Source organism: Bufo bufo, chromosome 1 (genome assembly GCF_905171765.1).
Source record: "Bufo bufo chromosome 1, aBufBuf1.1, whole genome shotgun sequence".
NCBI lineage: Eukaryota > Metazoa > Chordata > Amphibia > Anura > Bufonidae > Bufo > Bufo bufo.
In genome coordinates, this window is record NC_053389.1 from 214,864,671 (window position 1) to 214,884,926 (window position 20,256).

General features: G+C 42.5%; 1 protein-coding gene across 1 annotated transcript in view; it reads left to right on the plus strand.

The window, feature by feature from the left end:
- Positions 1–20,256, plus strand: part of LMTK3 (lemur tyrosine kinase 3) — a 116,161-nt gene that overhangs the window by 23,579 nt on the left and 72,326 nt on the right. The window contains exons 2-5 of the mRNA XM_040415605.1: positions 5,554–5,684; positions 9,320–9,470; positions 15,865–15,935; positions 18,947–19,065. Coding sequence (XP_040271539.1) covers positions 5,554–5,684; positions 9,320–9,470; positions 15,865–15,935; positions 18,947–19,065 — 472 coding nt within the window. The remainder of the gene's footprint in view (positions 1–5,553; positions 5,685–9,319; positions 9,471–15,864; positions 15,936–18,946; positions 19,066–20,256) is intronic.

The window sequence follows — 20,256 nt, forward strand, 5'->3', positions numbered from 1 at the left end:
TTGACTTGAGTACAAGAATGTATGTTTGTAGTAGGTTCAGTAGGACGTGTAGCTGTGGCAGAACGGCCACGTCCTCTCCCTGCAACAGAGGCTCCACCAACACCACGACCATGACCGCGTCCCTTATTAGATGTTTTTCTCATAGTTAGCGTTTACAAAGCAAAGTAAAAAGTGGTTAAGTCTGTTAAAAATAATTAACCGCCAATAAAAACCCTGATGTAGGGTATTGCACTCAAATTTTTTTTAAAACTCTATATGACAGCGGTGTTTGTGGCCTGAATGTGACACTCACTTATGCACGTCTTATCCCAGATGTGCAGTATATCAGAGGCTTTTTTCACCCCAGTATGCCAAAGCCGTATTTATGGCCTAAAAAGTGACAGTCACTTATGCACGTGTAATCCCAGATGTGCAATATATTAGAGGCTTTTTTCACCCCAGTAACCAAAAAGCCGTATTTCTGGCCTAAATGTGACAGTCACTTATGCTTGTCTAATCCCAGATGTGCAGTATATTAGAGTGTTTTTTCACCCTAACCAAAAAGCTGTATTTCTGTCCTAAATTTGACAGTCACTTATGCACGTGTAATCCCAGATGTGCAGTATATGAGAGGCTTTTTTCACCCCAGTATGCCAAAGCCGTATTTATGGCCTAAATGTGACAGTCACTTATGCACGTGTAATCCCAGATGTGCAATATATTAGAGGCTTTTTTCACCCCAGTAACCAAAAAGCCGTATTTCTGGCCTAAATGTGACAGTCACTTATGCTTGTCTAATCCCAGATGTGCAGTATATTAGAGGGTTTTTTCACCCTAACCAAAAAACTGTATTTCTGTCCTAAATTTGACAGTCACTTATGCACGTGTAATCCCAGATGTGCAGTATATGAGAGGCTTTTTTCACCCCAGTATGCCAAAGCCGTATTTATGGCCTAAATGTGACAGTCACTTATGCAAGTGTAATCCCAGATGTGCAATATATTAGAGGCTTTTTTCACCCCAGTAACCAAAAAGCCGTATTTCTGGCCTAAATGTGACAGTCACTTATGCTTGTCTAATCCCAGATGTGCAGTATATTAGAGGGTTTTTTCACCCTAACCAAAAAACTGTATTTCTGTCCTAAATGTGACAGTCACTTATGCACGTGTAATCCCAGATGTGCAATATATTAGAGGCTTTTTTCACCCCAGTAACCAAAAAGCCGTATTTCTGGCCTAAATGTGACAGTCAGTTATGCTTGTCTAATCCCAGATGTGCAGTATATCAGAGGCTTTTTTCACCCCAGTATGCCAAAGCTGTATTTCTGGACTTGCAGACATGCAGATAGCCTGTGCTGGTGCACTGTCGTTGCATAAAATGGCTGCCGATTATGTATTGATATTGACTAACTGAAGAAAAAAAAGTTTGTTTTCAGTAGTAGTTGGCTCAGGGCAGGCTTAAAAAAATTGTGCACTGCACCCACAAAACACATTTGCTGTAGATCGCTGAGTACAAAAAACTGTTCTTGATAAGATTTCTCCCTGATCTCTCCCTCACAGCAGCTGCAGCCTCTCCCTACACTAATCCGAGCAGAGTGATGGGCGGTGCTACGTGACTCCAGCTTAAATAGAGGCTGGGTCACATGCTGCAGTTGGCCAATCACAGCCATGCCAATAGTAGGCATGACTGTGATGGCCTTTTGGGGCAAGTAGTATGATGCTTGTTGATTGGCTGCTGTGCAGCCTTTCAAAAAGCGCCATAAAAATCGCCGAACACCGAACCCCAACCCGAACTTTTATGTATATGTTCGTGTTCGGGTCCGGGTGCCGAAAACCCTAAAGTTCGGTACGAACCCGAACTTTACAGTTCGGGTTCGCTCAACTCTAGTGAGTAGTGCTACTCTGCCAGTTTTCACATGATAATACTTACTTCCCCTGTATTCAAGCAGCACAGTATTATCATAGGCATTGGATATGAGAGAAGTTTTGAAAAATTTGATTTGGCCAATTCGCTGAAGTTCATCAAGAAATTCGATTAGTTCCGAATGAATTCATCACAAATTGCAATAAATCAGGTATACCCCAGCCACTCTGCCTAGTCATATTATTCCCACTTGATGGCCCAATCTCAGTGTGAAGGCTTGGAAGTTAACCCTTTCTTGACCGCCGACAGTAAATTAAAAAATGGCGCCTGTCTTCCTGTGTGATGGTACCAGAGACGGTACACAGCATTTAGGTGGGAAAATCTTCCTCAAAGCAACAAAATGGAGACATTAACAACAGGGATCACAATAATCCCACGTGGATCCCTCCTATGAACCTAATGGTATTGCACTTTTAAAATGATTAGGGTTAAAACCAGATGCCGAACATGGTGGATGGATCAAACATGGCCGCTGGATTATTGCAGCAACGCTGTCCCTAGCGCATGAACTCTTGCCACGTCTCTCCCTATGCTCAGCTCACAGGACAATGGCGGAGACCATGCGGGATGAGGGTTTTATAGGGCTGTGACATCACAGGGGATGACTATCTGCAGATTGGCTGGCTGCACGGCATTATGGGTGGTCTCATGTTCCCGGGTTTCTTACTTTCGCTTTGTTACAAGGAAGGAATTTCGGCTTCATTGAGAATCAAAGTTTTCCTAAACTGTGGACCGAATTCGTCTTCGAATGCTTTGCTTCACTCAACACTTGGAATGCCTCAGTACAACCAATTTAAGGAGAGAAAGGCCTTTAAGGCTGTATATTCACAGTGGATTGCATGCCACCAGCCCAGCAGATTCCACTACATAGGACATATTTTGTTACATCAGTTACACGGATATTATTCAGGGGGACAAATACTTCTCATGTGCCCACGGTGCGCTCTGATGTAATATCGCATTTTCTCTGCTAATAGCCCAGCTTGATATTCCAGTCAGATTTAATACTGCAGCAGGCACCCTCTTAGCCCGTCTAAAAGCTCCCCTGGCTGGTTCTTCACCGCTGTTTTATGGCTTCAACATTTAATCAGTATATGATTAATTCTCAGTAGTTACCATATAAAGTACAGGAATCAAAGTAAACCGTGAGAAGAAGAACTTGCAGCTTCTGCACCCCGCCATGCTTCCTATAGCATTACACACAGATATGAAGAGCTAGAGGCCACAAATAGTAAGGGGAGAGTCCTGTTATAGTTTTTTATTTGGGCTTATGAGCCTTAAAGGGGAGCAGCTACCTTCCTGACGTGTCGGTTTTAGTAACTACTTACATTTCCCATGTAATAACAATTCTGGAGCAGCTATTTTATGACTCTGTGATGTGACATTCCTGTATTATTCCTGAAAGAAATTATGAATGAATTACTAGCAATTTTCAATAAAGGTCCAGATGGATGTTACCAGTTGGTCTGCCACCACTATCCAGTCAGTGCTGCCAGTGTCAGACTGTGCAAGGACACACTCCCAACTGGTAACAACTATCTGGACATTCATTGCAAACTGTCAGTAGTTCAGTCATGACTTCTAGCAGGAGTAATAAAGGAATGTCGCATCATAAAGTCATAAGAATAGATGCTCCAGAACTGTTATTACATTGGGAATGCAAGCGGCGACAGAAGAGGTGACAGGTCCTCTTTAAATCTGTCACCAGGAAATTCACTGATAAACCAGACACAATGCCCAGTAGAGCTAGCTCATCTGAATATAATGATGTCTTTCACTTAGCGATCTGTTGCGTCATTCTGGAGAAAAAAATACTTATAAGGGCTCATTCAGACGCCCGTAGTGTTTTGTGGTCTGCAAATTGTGGATCCGCAAAACACGGATAACGACGATTGCGGACAAGAAAACGACAACTTGAAATGAATAGGTCTGCACCCATTCCGTAATATTGCGTATCGGATACAGACTCATTCATACGGTTCTCTGAATGAGCCCTAATCCATATGCAAATTAGCTTCTAAGTGCGCCAAGGAGCGGGCTCTGTGAACTCCTGCCCTCCCCTGCTTCCTCTGTCAACCCCTTCCTCTCTTTCTTGATTGATAGGGCCAGGTTTCTGAATAGTCATCTCATGTGGCCCTGTGAATCAAGAAGGAGAGGGAAGGGCTGGCAGAGCAAGCAGGAGGAGCGAGGGTGCTCAGAGAGTCTTGGCCCCGTCCTCAGTGCACTTAACTGATCACTTGCAATGGATCGTTAAGTGTAAGGTATCATGACATTTAGCTGAGCTATCCCTACAAGGCACTGTGTCTGGTTTATCAGTGAATTTTCTCGGGGCAGGCTCCCTATAAGTTATGCCTCTAACAGAACATACAGTATAATAATCAGCTGTTTCTTATGGCATCGCATGGTGACTGTCCATGCTTGCCTTCGGTGACACTGGCATATCTCCATCAGGTTCCCCCTCATTTCATTTCAGTAATCCCCCTCAATTTACACAGACAAAGCCCACAATTGATAAATGTCCCATATTATCTTTAGTGAAACCTTTCCAAAAGCTCCCCTCTTTAAAAAGACCACCCCAGCTCTGGCATGGATTTTCAGTTCCATCTATGAAAGGTACACTGGCCTCTGCTTTGAAGACTATTCTTCACTACTACTTTGGATGGTTATTTCTAAGAGGTTCCATTGTGATTGAGCATCATATATCAAAGTAATATCCCCATTTGGACATTCATAGCATATTGACATTAAATGCATAAATGTCCAATAGGTACGGTTTCCACCTTTGGGACTATCTGCTATCTCAAGAAGCACTTCCATGAATGGAGAGCGAAGTGAATGGAGGGTACTCAGCACATGCACGGTGTGGTCTCCACGGTGAAGCCCTGTTCTTGAGATAGGGATGGGTCCCAGAAGTGCGACTGACAACTATTGGACATATTCTATCAATATGCTATAAATGTCCATATGGGACAAGACCTTTAAACCTTAGTTAGCCATTTAGCAACCAATCAAGGTCCATGGTTTTGGACCTGATATTTCTCAGCTCATTGTCTCCATAGCCAGGACCTACAATAGCACTTTGATTGTGGTCTGGACAGGAATGGTTTCCTTTGCTGCAAGCTTCTTGGGATGAGTTTAGAACATGGGTGATTTGTAGAGGGGCAATACTGAAAAACATGGGAATGTATGGTCATAAACATGCTTCAAATGTTTAAATCTTTTCAAAAGACCTATGTTGTTCTGTATAAGACTATATTAGTAGTGATGAGCGACAGGGGCAATATTCAAATTTGCGATATATTCGAGAATTTGCGAATTCGTGATCTCCAGGCATTATTTTCTTGATTATGAAAATTCGCTTAAAAATTTGCCTAAACTGTTATTTTTTAAAAGAAAATGAATATTTGCGATTACGAATATATTTTGCGATATTCTAAATATTCGCAAATTTTCGAAGTGCCGATATTCGCGATTAAAATTCGCAATTTGAATATTCGTGATCAACACTATTTATCAGTTCCTATTCACAATGAAGAACCAAGATATTGTATTAAAATAAATGTTTTTTGGGTATTTTCCACGTTAAGCATTGATTTTATGCATTATTTGTACCGTTTAAAAAACATATTCTTCTCCTTAATCTTCTTGCAGATGGCTCATCGCAGAGGGCCCCTCTTGCACCACCATACGCTGTGGTACTTATCTCTTGCTCTGGTCTACTAGCCTTCATCTTCCTGCTCCTTACCTGTCTCTGCTGCAAGAGAGGTGATGTTGGATTCAAGGTGAGACTGGTTGCGAAGTAGCGAATTATGTTGAGACCTATATTGTTGTAGGAGCCAAGATACATACAGGGTGCAGATATTTGTAGGAGTTGCATTGTATACAACCTTTTATTTCCATATAAATTCCTCTTTATGCAGGCTATCCATATAATGATATAACCTTGTGATCATTTCATGACCCCCCATGTCAGCTTTAGATGGGTTTTTTCTCCTAGACCTTTGGGGCCCACTATGGCTGGGCCTACCAGAGGATCCTCTTTTACTCTATTCGGCTAGTCTGACCCTGTCCCATGTTCTTCATGCACTGGTTTAGTGCTATGCCCCTTTTTGTCACATAAGGGCACCACCATGCCGGGAAAAGCTGTGAAGAGCTTTTCACAAAAGCTATTCACAAATCTTCGTCAACTAAATGTTGCTATCATGCCACCATGGACTTTATAGAAGTCCAGTCACTGCTGCTGAAATATCTGTTTTAGTAAGTACTTGTATTCTCCATGAAATAATTCTACAACATTTTTCCTGATAAATCTGTGTTGTGCCATTGCTCTGTTATTCATCTATATGTCCTACACTGTCGGCGGTGATTGGACAGTGCCACAGTGCTTAGGGACACACCCCCAACTAGCAATTCCTGGGGGAATAGGGGAATGGCACAATGCATAGTTCCGAATTATTATTTTATATAGAATACATGTATTTACCAAAACAGACATATGTATGTATGATGTAGAAGTTATAATGTTAAATTATTGCCTAACTAAACTAGACCTTTTTTTGTGATATAGCATACGTGGTGGTTTAAGGGGCCTGACATTTATGTTGAGCTACCAAAATAATTTCTGGGACTTTTTTTGTGACACATTGGGTTTATTATTTATATTTTTAGAGAATTTTTTTTGTTTCCAATTTGCAAATTGATCACAAAATGTTAATATAGGTTCCTTATTTTGTGTCCATCCTTTTGATATATAACAACAACACCTGCATGGAGTTTGTATGTTCTCCCTGTGTTTGCATGGCTTTCCTCCCATACCACAAAGACATACTGATAAAGACTTTAGATTGTGAGCTACATTGGGGACAGTGAGTGATGATAATGTCTGTAAAGTGCTGTGGAAAATAGCAGCGCTATATAAGTCTCACATAAACAGGGCGGTTATGGCACCAGTTTCTGTTGGCGTGGGCATTTATTTTTACATTTTTTAAATGTATTTTTTCTTTGCTTATTGTTTTATATATTTTTGCAATATGTGCCTCCAAAAAGGTCATAAAACCATTGAAAAACATTTCGACTTTTTGTTATTTTGCTTGTATACAGCTCTGCCTGTGTAAAATGCCCCCATAGGGGCAGTTTTCCCCTGTAATTGGAGCTCCTTCACATGCCCCAGTCAAAGTGTAACTTTGACTGGGGCATGTGAAGGAGCTCCAATTACAGGGGAAAACTGCCCCTATGGGGGCATTTTACCCAGGCAGAGCTGTATACACAGTCATAGAGGGAAGGCTGTCAATCACTGATAGGACCGTCTTCTGGACTTCAAAGCCCAGAACGAGCAGCAATTTAAATGAAGAAATAACAGGTTTTACAGAATCTTTTCCCACAAAACCATTTATCAATCTGCTAAACTCCTGCTCTATAAGGCTGGGTTCAGACCTGAGCGTATTCGATATGCGCTGTTTACAGGCGTTTTTATCGGGCGTATTTTGGGGCGTTTTTGTATTTTGGAAATGCACGTCATACATGCGTTCTTGCTATTGACTACAATGACTTACGCCCGACAATAAGCCCCAAAGAAGCTACTGTACTTCTTGGGGCGAAGGGCGTTTTACAGCGCATTCGTACGTGCTGTAAAACGCTCAGGTGAGAACCATGCCCATAGGGAAACATTGGTCTTTGCCTGTTGAGCGTTTTACAGCGCGTAGGAACGCGCTGTAAAACGCTCAGGTGTGAACCCAGCCTAACAAGCTGCTTGCAGCTCAGACACCATGTTTAAAATGAACCATGTTCCCTTTAGGTAATGTTCATGTACTTTTTGGTGTATTGTGGATCGGAAAGGGTGCTACACACGAGCTGCAGTCCCTCTTTAGTTAGTAGATCCCCACCTCCTTAAGTCCAAAGTTAAAGAAACAATTAGGGTCCGCGCTTTAATGTAGGGATATCAGAAAAAGCACATCAAACACTGTTCATGCACAGTTAGTTTCTTCCCATTTCTTCCTTATTTCTCCTCCTTCACCTCTCCTAAGTCTCTGAACCAACGAGCAATGGTAATTATACTCCTCGCACCTTCAAAGAAAATACAAACATCGTGCAGACCCACATATACATCGATTCCAATAACTTTATTTCACTTACAAGATCACAGTCTAGATCATCGTATAAAATATAAAACAATGCCCTGTGCATGAACAGTGTTTGATGTGCTTTTTCTGATATCCCTACTTTGAAGCGCGGACCCTAATTGCTTCTTTAACACATACTTTTTGGGTCATAAACTTGATTACATAGTTAAGGTAGAACTAGCTGTATTATTTGTGGCACTTTTTTACTGTTTATAAAGGCGTACATTGAACAGATCCATCAGTATCCCAGTTTCCCAATTTTTAGATGGGTCCAAATTTTTACTGTGTAATCACAATCAAACCATCTGCACATTGTATTATTTTTCTGTATATTGCCCTTAAGTAGCTTGAAAAATGTATGGATTGAAAAAAAAATGTTCCACCTTTCTAAAATTTCTTTATGCAGTCAACTAGATGCTGTGTCTGAGCTGCTGATTCTGTTATCGGTGCCAAGATGAGTGCTTATGATGTGGATGCCAGAGCGCAGCAGAGTGCCAATCCTTTACTATAAAAACAGGGGAAGGATTCTTAACATCACTGGGAGACTCAGATTCGGCCAAGCACTTCTGATTACAGCTTAATTATTAGCCTTCATGATTTGGTAGAAATATCGGGCATGTGTGGCCCGCCTAAAAGTATGGGAAAAAAATATACTATCATGGGTAGTTATCTTCTAATTTAATAATATCTATAATCATTTAGACCCTAGGTTCTCAACATGTGGGTTACTATCTCTCTAGGGTCTAGAATTTCAGCCTGTTTCTACCCTTGAGAGGGTGTGCTGTGGTACCTCCTGCTCTTGTTTTTCTTTTTATTGACAGTAAGGTGCATGGAGATATCCCTGGGGGGAATATTTAAAAATGTAACAAATAGCAGGGCATGTGATAAAAATACAAGAGAAGTATTAGTCCTTGGGAAAATCCACCGCTGATCATTTGCTTCCACTGGTCTCTGCTGCTATCGTGCAGTGATGGCATTGTGACCACCTCCATGGCATGCGGGTAGCTGAAATGTCATCACTGCAGGACTGCACCAAGAAGCCCCGGAGCAGCGGCAAATTTTCCAGGTGACTAACCCTTCTTTGGTTGTTTTATCCTATCCTCTGCTCTTTGCTACATTTTTAAAAGTACCCGACAGCTCATTTACCATAGTGCACTACAGCCACCTTTGTTTTCATCCAATATTTTTACATACAGCAGTGGACTTTACATAAAGAATATTTTAGATATATTTATTCTTTTGCATTGTGTGTCTTTTGTATTTTTTATTCTCTTTTAAAATGTCTTTATGTTCTATAGGAGTTTGAAAATCCAGATGGAGAAGAGTTTTCTGGGGAGTATACTCCACCCGCTGAGGAGACTTCCTCTTCCCAGTCCATTCCTGATGTCTACATTCTTCCTCTCTCAGAAGTGTCTTTACCTGTCCCCAACACACAGGCTCCTAAAACAGGTACCCATCTCCCATGAGCCCTGGTTTAGGACTATATCTCAAAAGACTCTTTTACTGTAGATTTATTTTGGTAGAGCTCCAATAAAGTGGCCTTCTGATTCTGCATAAAAGATTCAATTAACTGCACGATGCACAATTAAAGTACCTGGCGCCTTCCTTTTTATTCATTCCTGGTCTCCTCAACATTCACCAAAAATGGCCTCCAGCTTCTTGGAATACCCTATGCACACTGGGGAAGATATATCAGTGTATATCCCTGAGACCTTATTGTAAAATGCACCAAACTTTTGCATATTTTGATGCATTTAGTTTTAGCTTTAGACCTATTTATGAAGCAAATGCTCCAAAAAGAATAATCCACTGCACCTTGCTTGGCTATGGGGCATGGCTTAGAAGGAAAGGGGTATGACTTAGCTTAAGGCCTCATGCACACAGACGTTTCTTTTTGCGGTCCGCAAAAACGGTTTCGGCTGTTCCGTGATCCGTGTCTGTTTTTTCATCCGTGGGTCTTCCTTGATTTTTAGAGGATCCACGGACATGAAAAGTGAAAAAAAAAAACTAAGTCAAGTTTGCATTGAAAATGATAGGAAAAACGGACACGGATCACGGACACGGATCACGGACGCAGATGACTATCTTGTGTGCATCCGTAATTTTTCACGGACACATTGACTTGAATGTGTCCGTGAACCGTTGTCCGTGAAAAAATAGGACAGGTCATATTTTTTTCACGGACTGAAAAAACGGATCACGGACGCGGAAGCCAAACGGTGCATTTTCAGATTTTTCCACGGACCCATTGAAAGTCAATGGGTCCGCGAAAAAAAACAGAACAACGGCCGCGGATGCACACAACGGTCGTGTGCATGAGGCCTAAAGGGAATGTCTTAAAATGCAACAACATGTGGCAAAAGTTTGACACAAACTGTTGGCTCAAAGCAAGTCATTCAATAAGTGGTGAAAAAGTTGAGAAAAATGTCAATTTATTGTATAGCGTGCACCACTGTAATATATTTTGCAAGTCTTTAGGTTATAAATGATTACATTGTCAACATTTTAGACAGCATTAGTAAATCTGACCCACTGAGGGAGATTTATCAAAACTGATGTAAAGGAAAACTGGCTTAGTTTCCCATGGAAACCAAACATATTCCAAGTTTCATGTTTACGAACTCCTTTGGAAAATGAAAGGTGGAACATGATTGGTTGCTATGGCAACTAAGCCAGTTTTACTTTACACCAGTTTTGATAAATCTCCCCCACTGTGTACAGAGTAGTCTATGACACTTTAACTCTTTCACTCCACACTTTCTGGTACTGTATTACATATCAGTTTTCCCATTGGTAAATTTACATGCAAAACCTTATGGAGGAGATTTACTAAACTGGTTTAAAGTAGAACTGACTTAGTTTCCCATAGCTACCAATCAGATTCCACCTTTCATTTTTCATAGCTCCTTTGGAAAATGAAAGGTGGTGTCACGGCGCGGTGTGGGAGGTAAACTCCACACCGAACACAGGAGGGAAGGAAAAGGTACTAGACCTGGAAACTAGGGAAAGGGGAAAGGTCACCATCTAATGAATCCCTAAACCAAGCCCTGACTACTATCAGTATGAACAGACCTCAATGGTAGAAAGGTTCATACACAGGAACCTAGAGCCCTACCTGACCCTAAAGGGCCCTGGAAGCAGTGTCAGAATAAAAGATGACCTGTTCCTTCCCAGCTGAAGGAACAGGAGACTCCCTCAGGCCTAATACCAAAAGATATGGGAATACGACAAACTAGAAATAGAAAAAAGACACTTAACTCCGAAGTACGCGGATGCGCAGGAACTCAGAGGAGAACCAAACACCAGCACTTCCACAACCAGAAAGGAGCTATCAACCTCATAGCATGATGGGTGAGACCAGACTAAATAGAGGAGTTGGAATGACCACTTATCTACACCTGATACAAGAGGTGTGGTCATAACAAGCAACAACACATAAACAAGTGAAACCAAATAGGCTGTCAGATCACATCACATTCAGCCCCAGGGGGATAGGTGACAATTAAATTAAATCTGGTCAAAAACAACGACCATCTTGCCTGCCTTGGGTTCAGTCAATTAGCCGACTCCGGGTAAGCCAGATTTTTTTGATCAGTAAGCACAGTAATAGGATGAATTGCTCCTTCCAACCAATGACGCCACTCCTCAAAAGCCAACTTAATGGTCAGCAATTCTTTATTACCCACATCATAATTCCTCTCTGCAGCCGAGGGTTTCTTAGAGAAGAATGCACATGGGCGCCATTTACTAGGTGAAGGACCCTGGGCAAGACTGCTCCTACCCCTACCTCGGATGCGTCAACTTCCACAATGAATGGCTGTGACACATCCGGTTTCACCAGTATAGGAGCAGAAGCAAAACATTCCTTCACCGCAGAAAAAGCTTGTAATGCCACATCAGACTAGACTGAGACATCCAAACCTTTCCTAGTCATGTCCGTTAAAGGTTTAACGGCAGTCAAATAGTTCAAAATTATTTACAGTAGTAGTTGGTGAACCCCAAAAACCACATAAGCGCTTTCAGTTTTTCGGGTCGATCCCAGTCCAACACAGCACGGACCGTCTCTGGATCCATACGAAAACCTGAAAAGAGTAGTTAACCCAGGAATTGCACTTCCTGAACTGCAAATACACACTTCTCCATCTTAGGGTACTTTCACACTAGCGTCGCTGGATTCCGGCAGGCAGTTCCGGCAATCTGTATGCAAACTGATAACATTTGTAGACGGATCCGGATGCGGTCTGTGGGGTCTGTGCATGCAGGCAAGTGTTTCGGCAAGTGTTCCGGAATTTTGGACGGTGAAAATACCGCAGCATGCTGCAGTATTTTCTCCATCCAAAAACCATACAGTGACTGAACTGAAGATATCCTGATGCATACTGAAAAGATTGCTCTCCATTCAGAATACATTAGGATAAAACTGATCAGTTTTTTTCCGGTATTGAACCCCTAGGACGGAACTCAATACCGGAAAAGAAAAAAACGCTAGTGTGAAAGTACTCTTAGCATACAATTTATTCTCTCTTACGATCTGTAACACCTGTCTCACGTGACTCTGATGAGTCTTCATATCTAGAGAATAAATTAGTATGTCATCCAGATACACAACAACAAACCTCCCACCAGATGGTGAAAGATATAATTAACAAAATGCTGGAAAACCACAGGAGCATTAGTTAACCCAAACGGCATGACCAGACTCTCAAAATGACCCTCTGGGGTATTAAACGCCGTCTTCCATTCATCCCCTTCCTTGATCCTGACCAGATTATATGCCCCCCTTGGGTCCAACTTGGAGAACACCTTGGCACCAACAATCTGGTTAAACAAGTCAGGAATCAAAGGAAGGTGGTACGGATCACGTAAACCCTGCTGCCACTGGGGACTTGGAAGGTCTAATATGTCCTTTAGCCAAACTCTCTGCAATATTTTCTCACATGGCCGCTCTTTCGAGTTCAGAAAGGTTACATAACCTAGATTTGGGCAACTTCGTTCCGGGAATAAGATTGTGGGGGTAAACCCTGGCAACCACTCTCAGAAAATACATCACAAAAACCAGAAATGAAAGAGGGAACAGCTTTAGTAGTCAAGACAGAAAGAGATGTATTAAGACAGTTGTCCATGCAATAATCACTCCAATCGAGAATCTGTCTCACCAGTCAATTGTAGGATTATGTTTGCTCAACCATGGTAAACCCAGAACCAATGAAGTAGACAGACCCTCCAGCATAAAGCACGACATGGCTTCCTGATGAAAATCACCCACTCTTAAACGGATGTCCTGCACCATCTGGGACAAACATTTCTGAGTAAATGGTGCGGAGTCTATTGCAAACACCAAAATATTTTTCTTTAATGCACTTGTTGTCAACCCATGCAAACAGACAAACTGACCATCAACTAGGTTAACCCCTTCCCCACTGTCAATAAACACCTCAATTCCCACAGTTTTGGACTCTAGCGCCACCTCAGCAGACAGGAGAAATCGTATACTACCAGTAAATGACAAAAGTAGGTTCTCTGACTCCCCACCCACCCCACCAAGAGTAAGATGGGAATTAAACTTTTATTTTTGTTTTCACCTTGACGCTGAACGTAAGGACAAACATTAACAAAATTTTCCCTTTTTCCACAGAAAAAACATACTCCATTCTTATGACTAAAACTCTTACAAGCAGGCCCAGAGGTAGGTCCCCTAACTGCATAAGTTCTTCACCAGGCATAAACTCAGGAGTCTCTCCACCCAAGGTATCAGAGGAAGCCGCTATGTTATATGATAGTTCGTCCTGAGAGTGAGGGACCTTAGATCTCTCTCTCAGGCATCTATCCATACGTACAGCAAGGGACATAGCCGCTTCCAATGACTCAGGATTTTCGTGAAAGGCCAACGTGTCCTTTAGCCTCTCGGATAATCCCTGACAGAACTGGCTATGGAGAGCTGGATCATTCCATTCCGTATCCGTAGCCCATCTCCTAAATTCAGAGCAATAGATCTCCGCAGAACGCTCTCCCTGCTGTAAACCACGTAACTTGGTCTCGGCCAGGAAGATACGATCCGGGTCATCCTAGATAAGACCTAGAGCTCTGAAAAATTTATCTACTGATCGGAGGGACTGTGATCCAGTCAGTAGAGAAAAGGCCCAAGACTGAGCCTCCCCTTTAAGCAACAACATGATAATACCCACTCTTTGACTCTCATCCCCAGATGAGAGTGAACGTAATTTAAAGTACAATTTACACGACTCTCTGAACCAAATGAAATTATCGCTTCCCCCCGAAAATATGTCTGGAAGTGCAACCTTAGGTTCAGGACGGGCCTGGAAACTACTACTGGCACCAGCAGCCTGTGATCCCTGGATGTGCGTGTGGAAGTCAGCTATCTCTAGAGACAGACCCTGCAATTGTCTAGCCAGTGCAACGATTGGATCCATACCCTCACTGACACAAACAAAAAATGACAGTTTATGGCGGTTGATAATGTCACGGCGCGGTGTGGGAGGTAAACTCCACACCGAACACAGGAGGGAAGGGAAAAGGTACTAGGCCTGGAAACTAGGAAAAGGTCACCACCTAGTGAATCCCTAAACCGAGCCTTGACTACTATCAGTATGAACAGATCTTGATGGAAAGAATGTTCATACGCAGGAACCTAGAACCCTATCTGACCTTAAAGGGCCCTGGAAGCAGTGTCAGGACAAAAGATGACCTGTTCCTTCTCAGCTGAAGGAACAGGAGACTCCCTCAGGCTTAATACCAAAAGATATGGGAATACGACAAACTAGAAATAGGAAAAAGACACTTAACTCCGATGTACGCGAACGAGCAGGAACTCAGAGGAGAACCAAACATCAGCACTTCCACAACCAGAAAGGAACTATCAACCGCATAGCATATAGAGGACTTGGAATGACCACTTAAGCTACACCTGAGACAAGAGGTGTAGTCATAACCAGCAACAACACAGAAACAAGTGAAACCAAAGAGGCTGTCAGATCACATCACGTGCAGCCAGTCTCTTAGATCTTCTGACCCCTGTCACGGGAGAGACCGTGACAGGTGGCATCTGATTGGTTGCTATGGGCAACTAAGCCAGTTCTACTTTACACCAGTTTGATAAATCTCCCCCTATGTATTATCTTGATTATGTACAGGGATGGACTGGCCATAGACCCTACAAAGAAATTTCCTAGTAGGCCAATGGCTATGAGGCCTTGTGAGCTCTCCTCACAGCCACCAGTCAGTTACATAGGGAACTGATGCTCTCAGCATTAATTAATGCTAGGTGCATCTGGTACTTATCCACCTGGCTGGCAGAAGAAAGTGCCCTCCTGAATGCAACTGTATTGCTTTCCTCAAGACAGTTATAGAGTTGAATTCTGCTCTACTGTGTATTTGGTTCTGTTGCAGAATATTTACGTATAAGGTATGGGCTTGTGGGGACTGCCCTGTGGAGGTCCTGACATTGTATTCTTCATTAAAGGGGTTCTCTGGGCTTTTCATAAAATCCTGGCTGCATGCACAACTCGATGTGTTCCAGAGTCTTCCTGTTCTACTGCACATACAGTATATGCAGCTTAACAGGAAGACTTGGGAATGCATCATGTTGGCAGAAGTGCCCACAGCCACTGTGAGCACAGCTGAGACAACAGCGATGGATGGGTAAGCATTGCCCAAACTATCTTTCCTACACAGACCAGAAGATGGCAGAATTTTATGAAAAGCCCAGAGAACCCCTTTAATGTCAATCATTTGAGAATGTGTAAAATACTAGTGATTGTACAGATACATTTGCTATATATGTTATTGGAAAGACTGGTACTAACTATATTTTCTGTATCCACAGTGAAACAGACAGGATTTAGTCGACAGGACCTAAGCTATCTTCAGGAGATTGGAAATGGCTGGTTTGGAAAGGTGAGCACTGACAGTCCTTTTTTTCCCTTTGGATTTCTCTGAAGTAGGGATGGATCAGAAAAAGTGAGGAAGAGAGAAGGGGAAAGGTTGAGGAATGTAATCTGTACAAATAAAAGAGCCCAAGGATGGTCTCTAGGAAAAACAATACATTAAATGACTATAAGGCATCCCAAACCAATAAAATAAAATACACTGGCATATACCTTATTTTTTGGACTATAAGACACATCTCACAGCAAGACGCCCCACCGGTTTAAACAACAGGAAATTGAAAAGAACTATTTTCAATTAATTTAAACTTCCCTGGTAGATTAATGAAGTGGAGCGTTCAACAGTCTAGGGTGAAGGGGTTAATAGTTTACAGTCAGCTCCTGTTACTCCTAGTGTCTCATCTTTTGACCACTAAAACAAACAGCAATGGCGCATGTGGTCACATGATAGGAGTAGCAACATCATCACAATAAACATTACAAGTTACAGTGTACATGTCACGAACCAGCAGGAGTGAACCCACTGTGCCACGTGTGCTACCTCCTCTAAGGGCATTGTCTAAGTGAACCCCTCGATCTTCACAGTACCCCTGATGGTGGGGATAGACTTTCCCGAGGGGAACACCAGATCACTAGCTCTTGAGGAGGATTGTCACACAAGACAGCTGGTCCAGGCGGACCAGGAGGTTCCTGAGAAATGTACCAGAGGTACAGACGTAGTCAGCAGGCTGAGTTGTAACCAGGAGCAACAGTGAAGGACCGAAGGATGAGGCAGAGGGAAAGTCAAACAAGCAATAGGTCTGGACAGGTGGCACAGGTACAGGTCAGGCAGTCCGTATCGGCAACAGGAGATTCAAGGCAAGCAGGCAGGGATCAGACTGGTAGCCAAGTCCAGAAACACAAGCAAGAGTCAGGTACACAGGAACACAAGCAGAGATAACAGCAACCTTAGCGGGACACAAGGACCTTGACACTGAGGCATCTGTGAAGGGGGCTGAGACACTTATATATGTGCAGGATGGCTAGGATTGGTCAGTGAGGTCACATGATCTAACCCATAAAGCACAGGAAGTGACGCGTGCCAGCCCTTAAGGAAGTGCTGCAGGGTACAAGCAGCAAGCATACTGTGGCCAGGGCTGAAAAGAAACTGTGGAGCGGATCCCAGAACAACAGTACCTGCAAGGACAGAGCCCAGGAATGCAGCGGTGAATGGGGAAGTACTGGGAGCAGATCACCGCTGAACACGGCGCCTGGGACTGCGGCGGTAAGCAGGGGAACAGCGGCGCACAGCAGCTGCTGTTACAGTTCAGTTCAATACATTACTGTGTAGTCCTCTTCTTCTTACTGGTCTGATTCCTCCCACTGGTGATATCATCAAAGGTCCATTACCTACACTAAGTCAGAGCTTTCATGTATTTCCCTGGGGACCTTAAGCTTGGGGAACAAGGTGTTTCTCACAGTCCTCTCCATGAGCTGAACGATCGCTCAGCCTCCTCTCCTGCTTGCACTGATCATGTGGATTGGCATTGGGCATGGAGAAAGGAGGGTGCAGACATGCACCTCTCTCACTGATCTAGCAAAGTGCTGTATGAACACTCTGATAGATTAGAAAGGAAGCAGTCAGGGGGGTCTGACTGGAGACCATAAGACCTAGGCACTTTTTAACAAGATCTTTTCTTTCTAAAAAAAAGTGAATCTTATAGTTCAAAAATACTGTTCATACCTTTCAATAAATGCATTGTTCAAAACTTCTTTATCCCCGGAATGTAATGACAAGTTGACCATTGGGACAAGATTGGGAATGTCTAATCATGGATGTCCATGTTGATGCCATAGTGACAGACCTTGATTGGCCAGACTTGTAATTCTCCTTTTAATATTGATATTACTATATTTCCCTTATTGAAGATTTAATTTGCATCTTTGTAAGGTGTACATGATGTCTTTTTTGCCTTTTTGGTTAATTGAATATTGGCTTGTGAAGCAGAATGTCTACAGATGCATAGGAGAATACATGTAATGGTACTAATGGATATACAATTGAAATTTGGAGTTCCTTAGATACCCTGAGGTCAAAACCTTTGATAGGAATAGGTTGCCAACCACAGTTCAAATATGACAGGCAAGTCTGACTGCAGACTAGATGTAGGCACTTTTAAACAATTTTTCTTTCTAAAAAAGTGAGTCTTATACTCCAAAAATACAGTTCTTACCTTTCAATAAATGCACCGTTCCACTGAAACTGGTGTTGGTTTCCACATCAATCAATGACAAGTCTATTGGGACAAAATGGGGATTGGCTAATCATGGACGTTCAGGGTTACGCCACAGCGACGACCTTTGATTTGTCAATCTAATGGATATACAACTGAAATATGTAGTCCATTGGATCCCACGAGGTCAAAAACGTTTGATATGTTACCAACCACAGTTCATTTATGACAGATAGTGTTAAGTCACAATGGGTATTAAAAGGCAAAAAGCATATTAAAGATATGACCAAGTGACATGGCTTTTTTTACATGTCCGTAACTGTTACGGTGCGCAAATTGCAAATCCGCAAAACGCGGATACCGCCTATCATATAGGACATGTTCTATATTTTTTACAGGGCTGCGGAATGGAACTAGCACACGGTGTGCTGTCCGCATCTTTTGCGCCCCATTGAAATGAATGGTTCCGCACCCGTTCCGCAAAATTGCGGACCCAGAAGTATTGACGTGTGAATGGACTCTAAATCTATATTCTTTCTGGACCCAGTAGTGCACTATAATATATGCTTCCTGTACACTAGTGGCACCAGGAATATTAAGTGATTCCCCAGCTACTGGCACCGTAGACTCATTAGTTGGGGAACACTCAGTAAAGCAACGTTCATAACTATTCGCTGTCCATCATATGTGCATGTAAATGCTAGAATATTATAAATTATATAGATTCTTTTGGAATACAGCATGTATAAACACATTACCTATTTCACCTACCTTGTCCGATTACTTTTTTTTTTCATTGCCAATGAAGGTTATTTTGGGGGAGATATTCTCAGACTACACTCCTGCGCAGGTCGTTGTTAAGGAGCTACGGGTCAATGCCAGCCCTTTGGAACAACGGAAGTTTCTGTCTGAAGCACAGCCTTACAGGTATCTGGTAATTTGTGGCACTTTTTTTCCAGATGCGATGATACAATGTTTTGCTGTAACTTTGTCTATATTTCCAATGCACAATAGACTCACTCAAGCTAAAATTAGTTTTTGCATTTTTGTTTGTTCCTCCCTTCTTTCCAAGATTCATAGCATTTGAACTTTTCTACTAAACATGACTTTTGAGGGCTTATTTTTTGCTGGGCAAGTTTTGCTGGGCATTTTTTTAATAGCATCCTCGGGTGAAATAAAAAAAATTCATTTTTGCCATCATTTTTTAGATTTTGTCTTTATGGTGTTCATTAGATGCTAAAAGTGGCATGACAGGCTTAGGCCTCATGGACGCGGCCGTTGTTTTGGTCCGCATCCGAGCCGCAGTTTTGGCGGCTCGGATGCGGACCCATTCACTTCAATGGGGCCGCAAAAGATGCGGACAGCACTCCGTGTGGTGTCCGCATCCGTTGCTCCGTTCCGTGCAAAAAAAATATAAACTGTCCTATTCTTGTCCGCGCTTTGCGGACAAGAATAGGCAGTTATATTAAAGGCTGTTCACGCCATCCGTGTTTTGTGGATCAGCGATTTGCAGACCGCAAAACACACAACGGTCGTGTGCATGTAGCCTTATTCTGTGGGTCAGTTTGATTATGGCGATACTAAATGTACAGTTGCAAGAAAAAGTATGTGAACCCTTTGGAATGATATGGATTTCTGCACAAATTGGTCATAAAATGTGATCTGATCTTCATCTAAGTCACAACAATAGACAATCACAGTCTGCTTAAACTAATAACACACAAAGAATTAAATGTTACCAGGTTTTTATTGAACACACCATGTAAACATTCATAGTGCAGGTGGAAAAAGTATGTGAACCCTTGGCTTTAATAACTGGTTGAACATCCTTTGGTAGCCATAACTTCAACCAAACGTTTCCCGTAGTTGCAGATGGACAGCAGTGGCTTCCTCTGTGGTATCCTCCCATGAAATCCATTCTTGTTTAGTGTTTTACATATCGTGGATTCGCTAACAGGGATGTCAGCATATGCCAGAGACTTTTGTAAGTCTTTAGCTGACACTCTAGGATTCTTCTTCACCTCATTGAGCAGTCTGTGCTGTGCTCTTGTAGTCATCTTTACAGGACAGCCACTCCTAGGGAGATTAGCAGCAGTGCTGAACTTTCTCCATTTATAG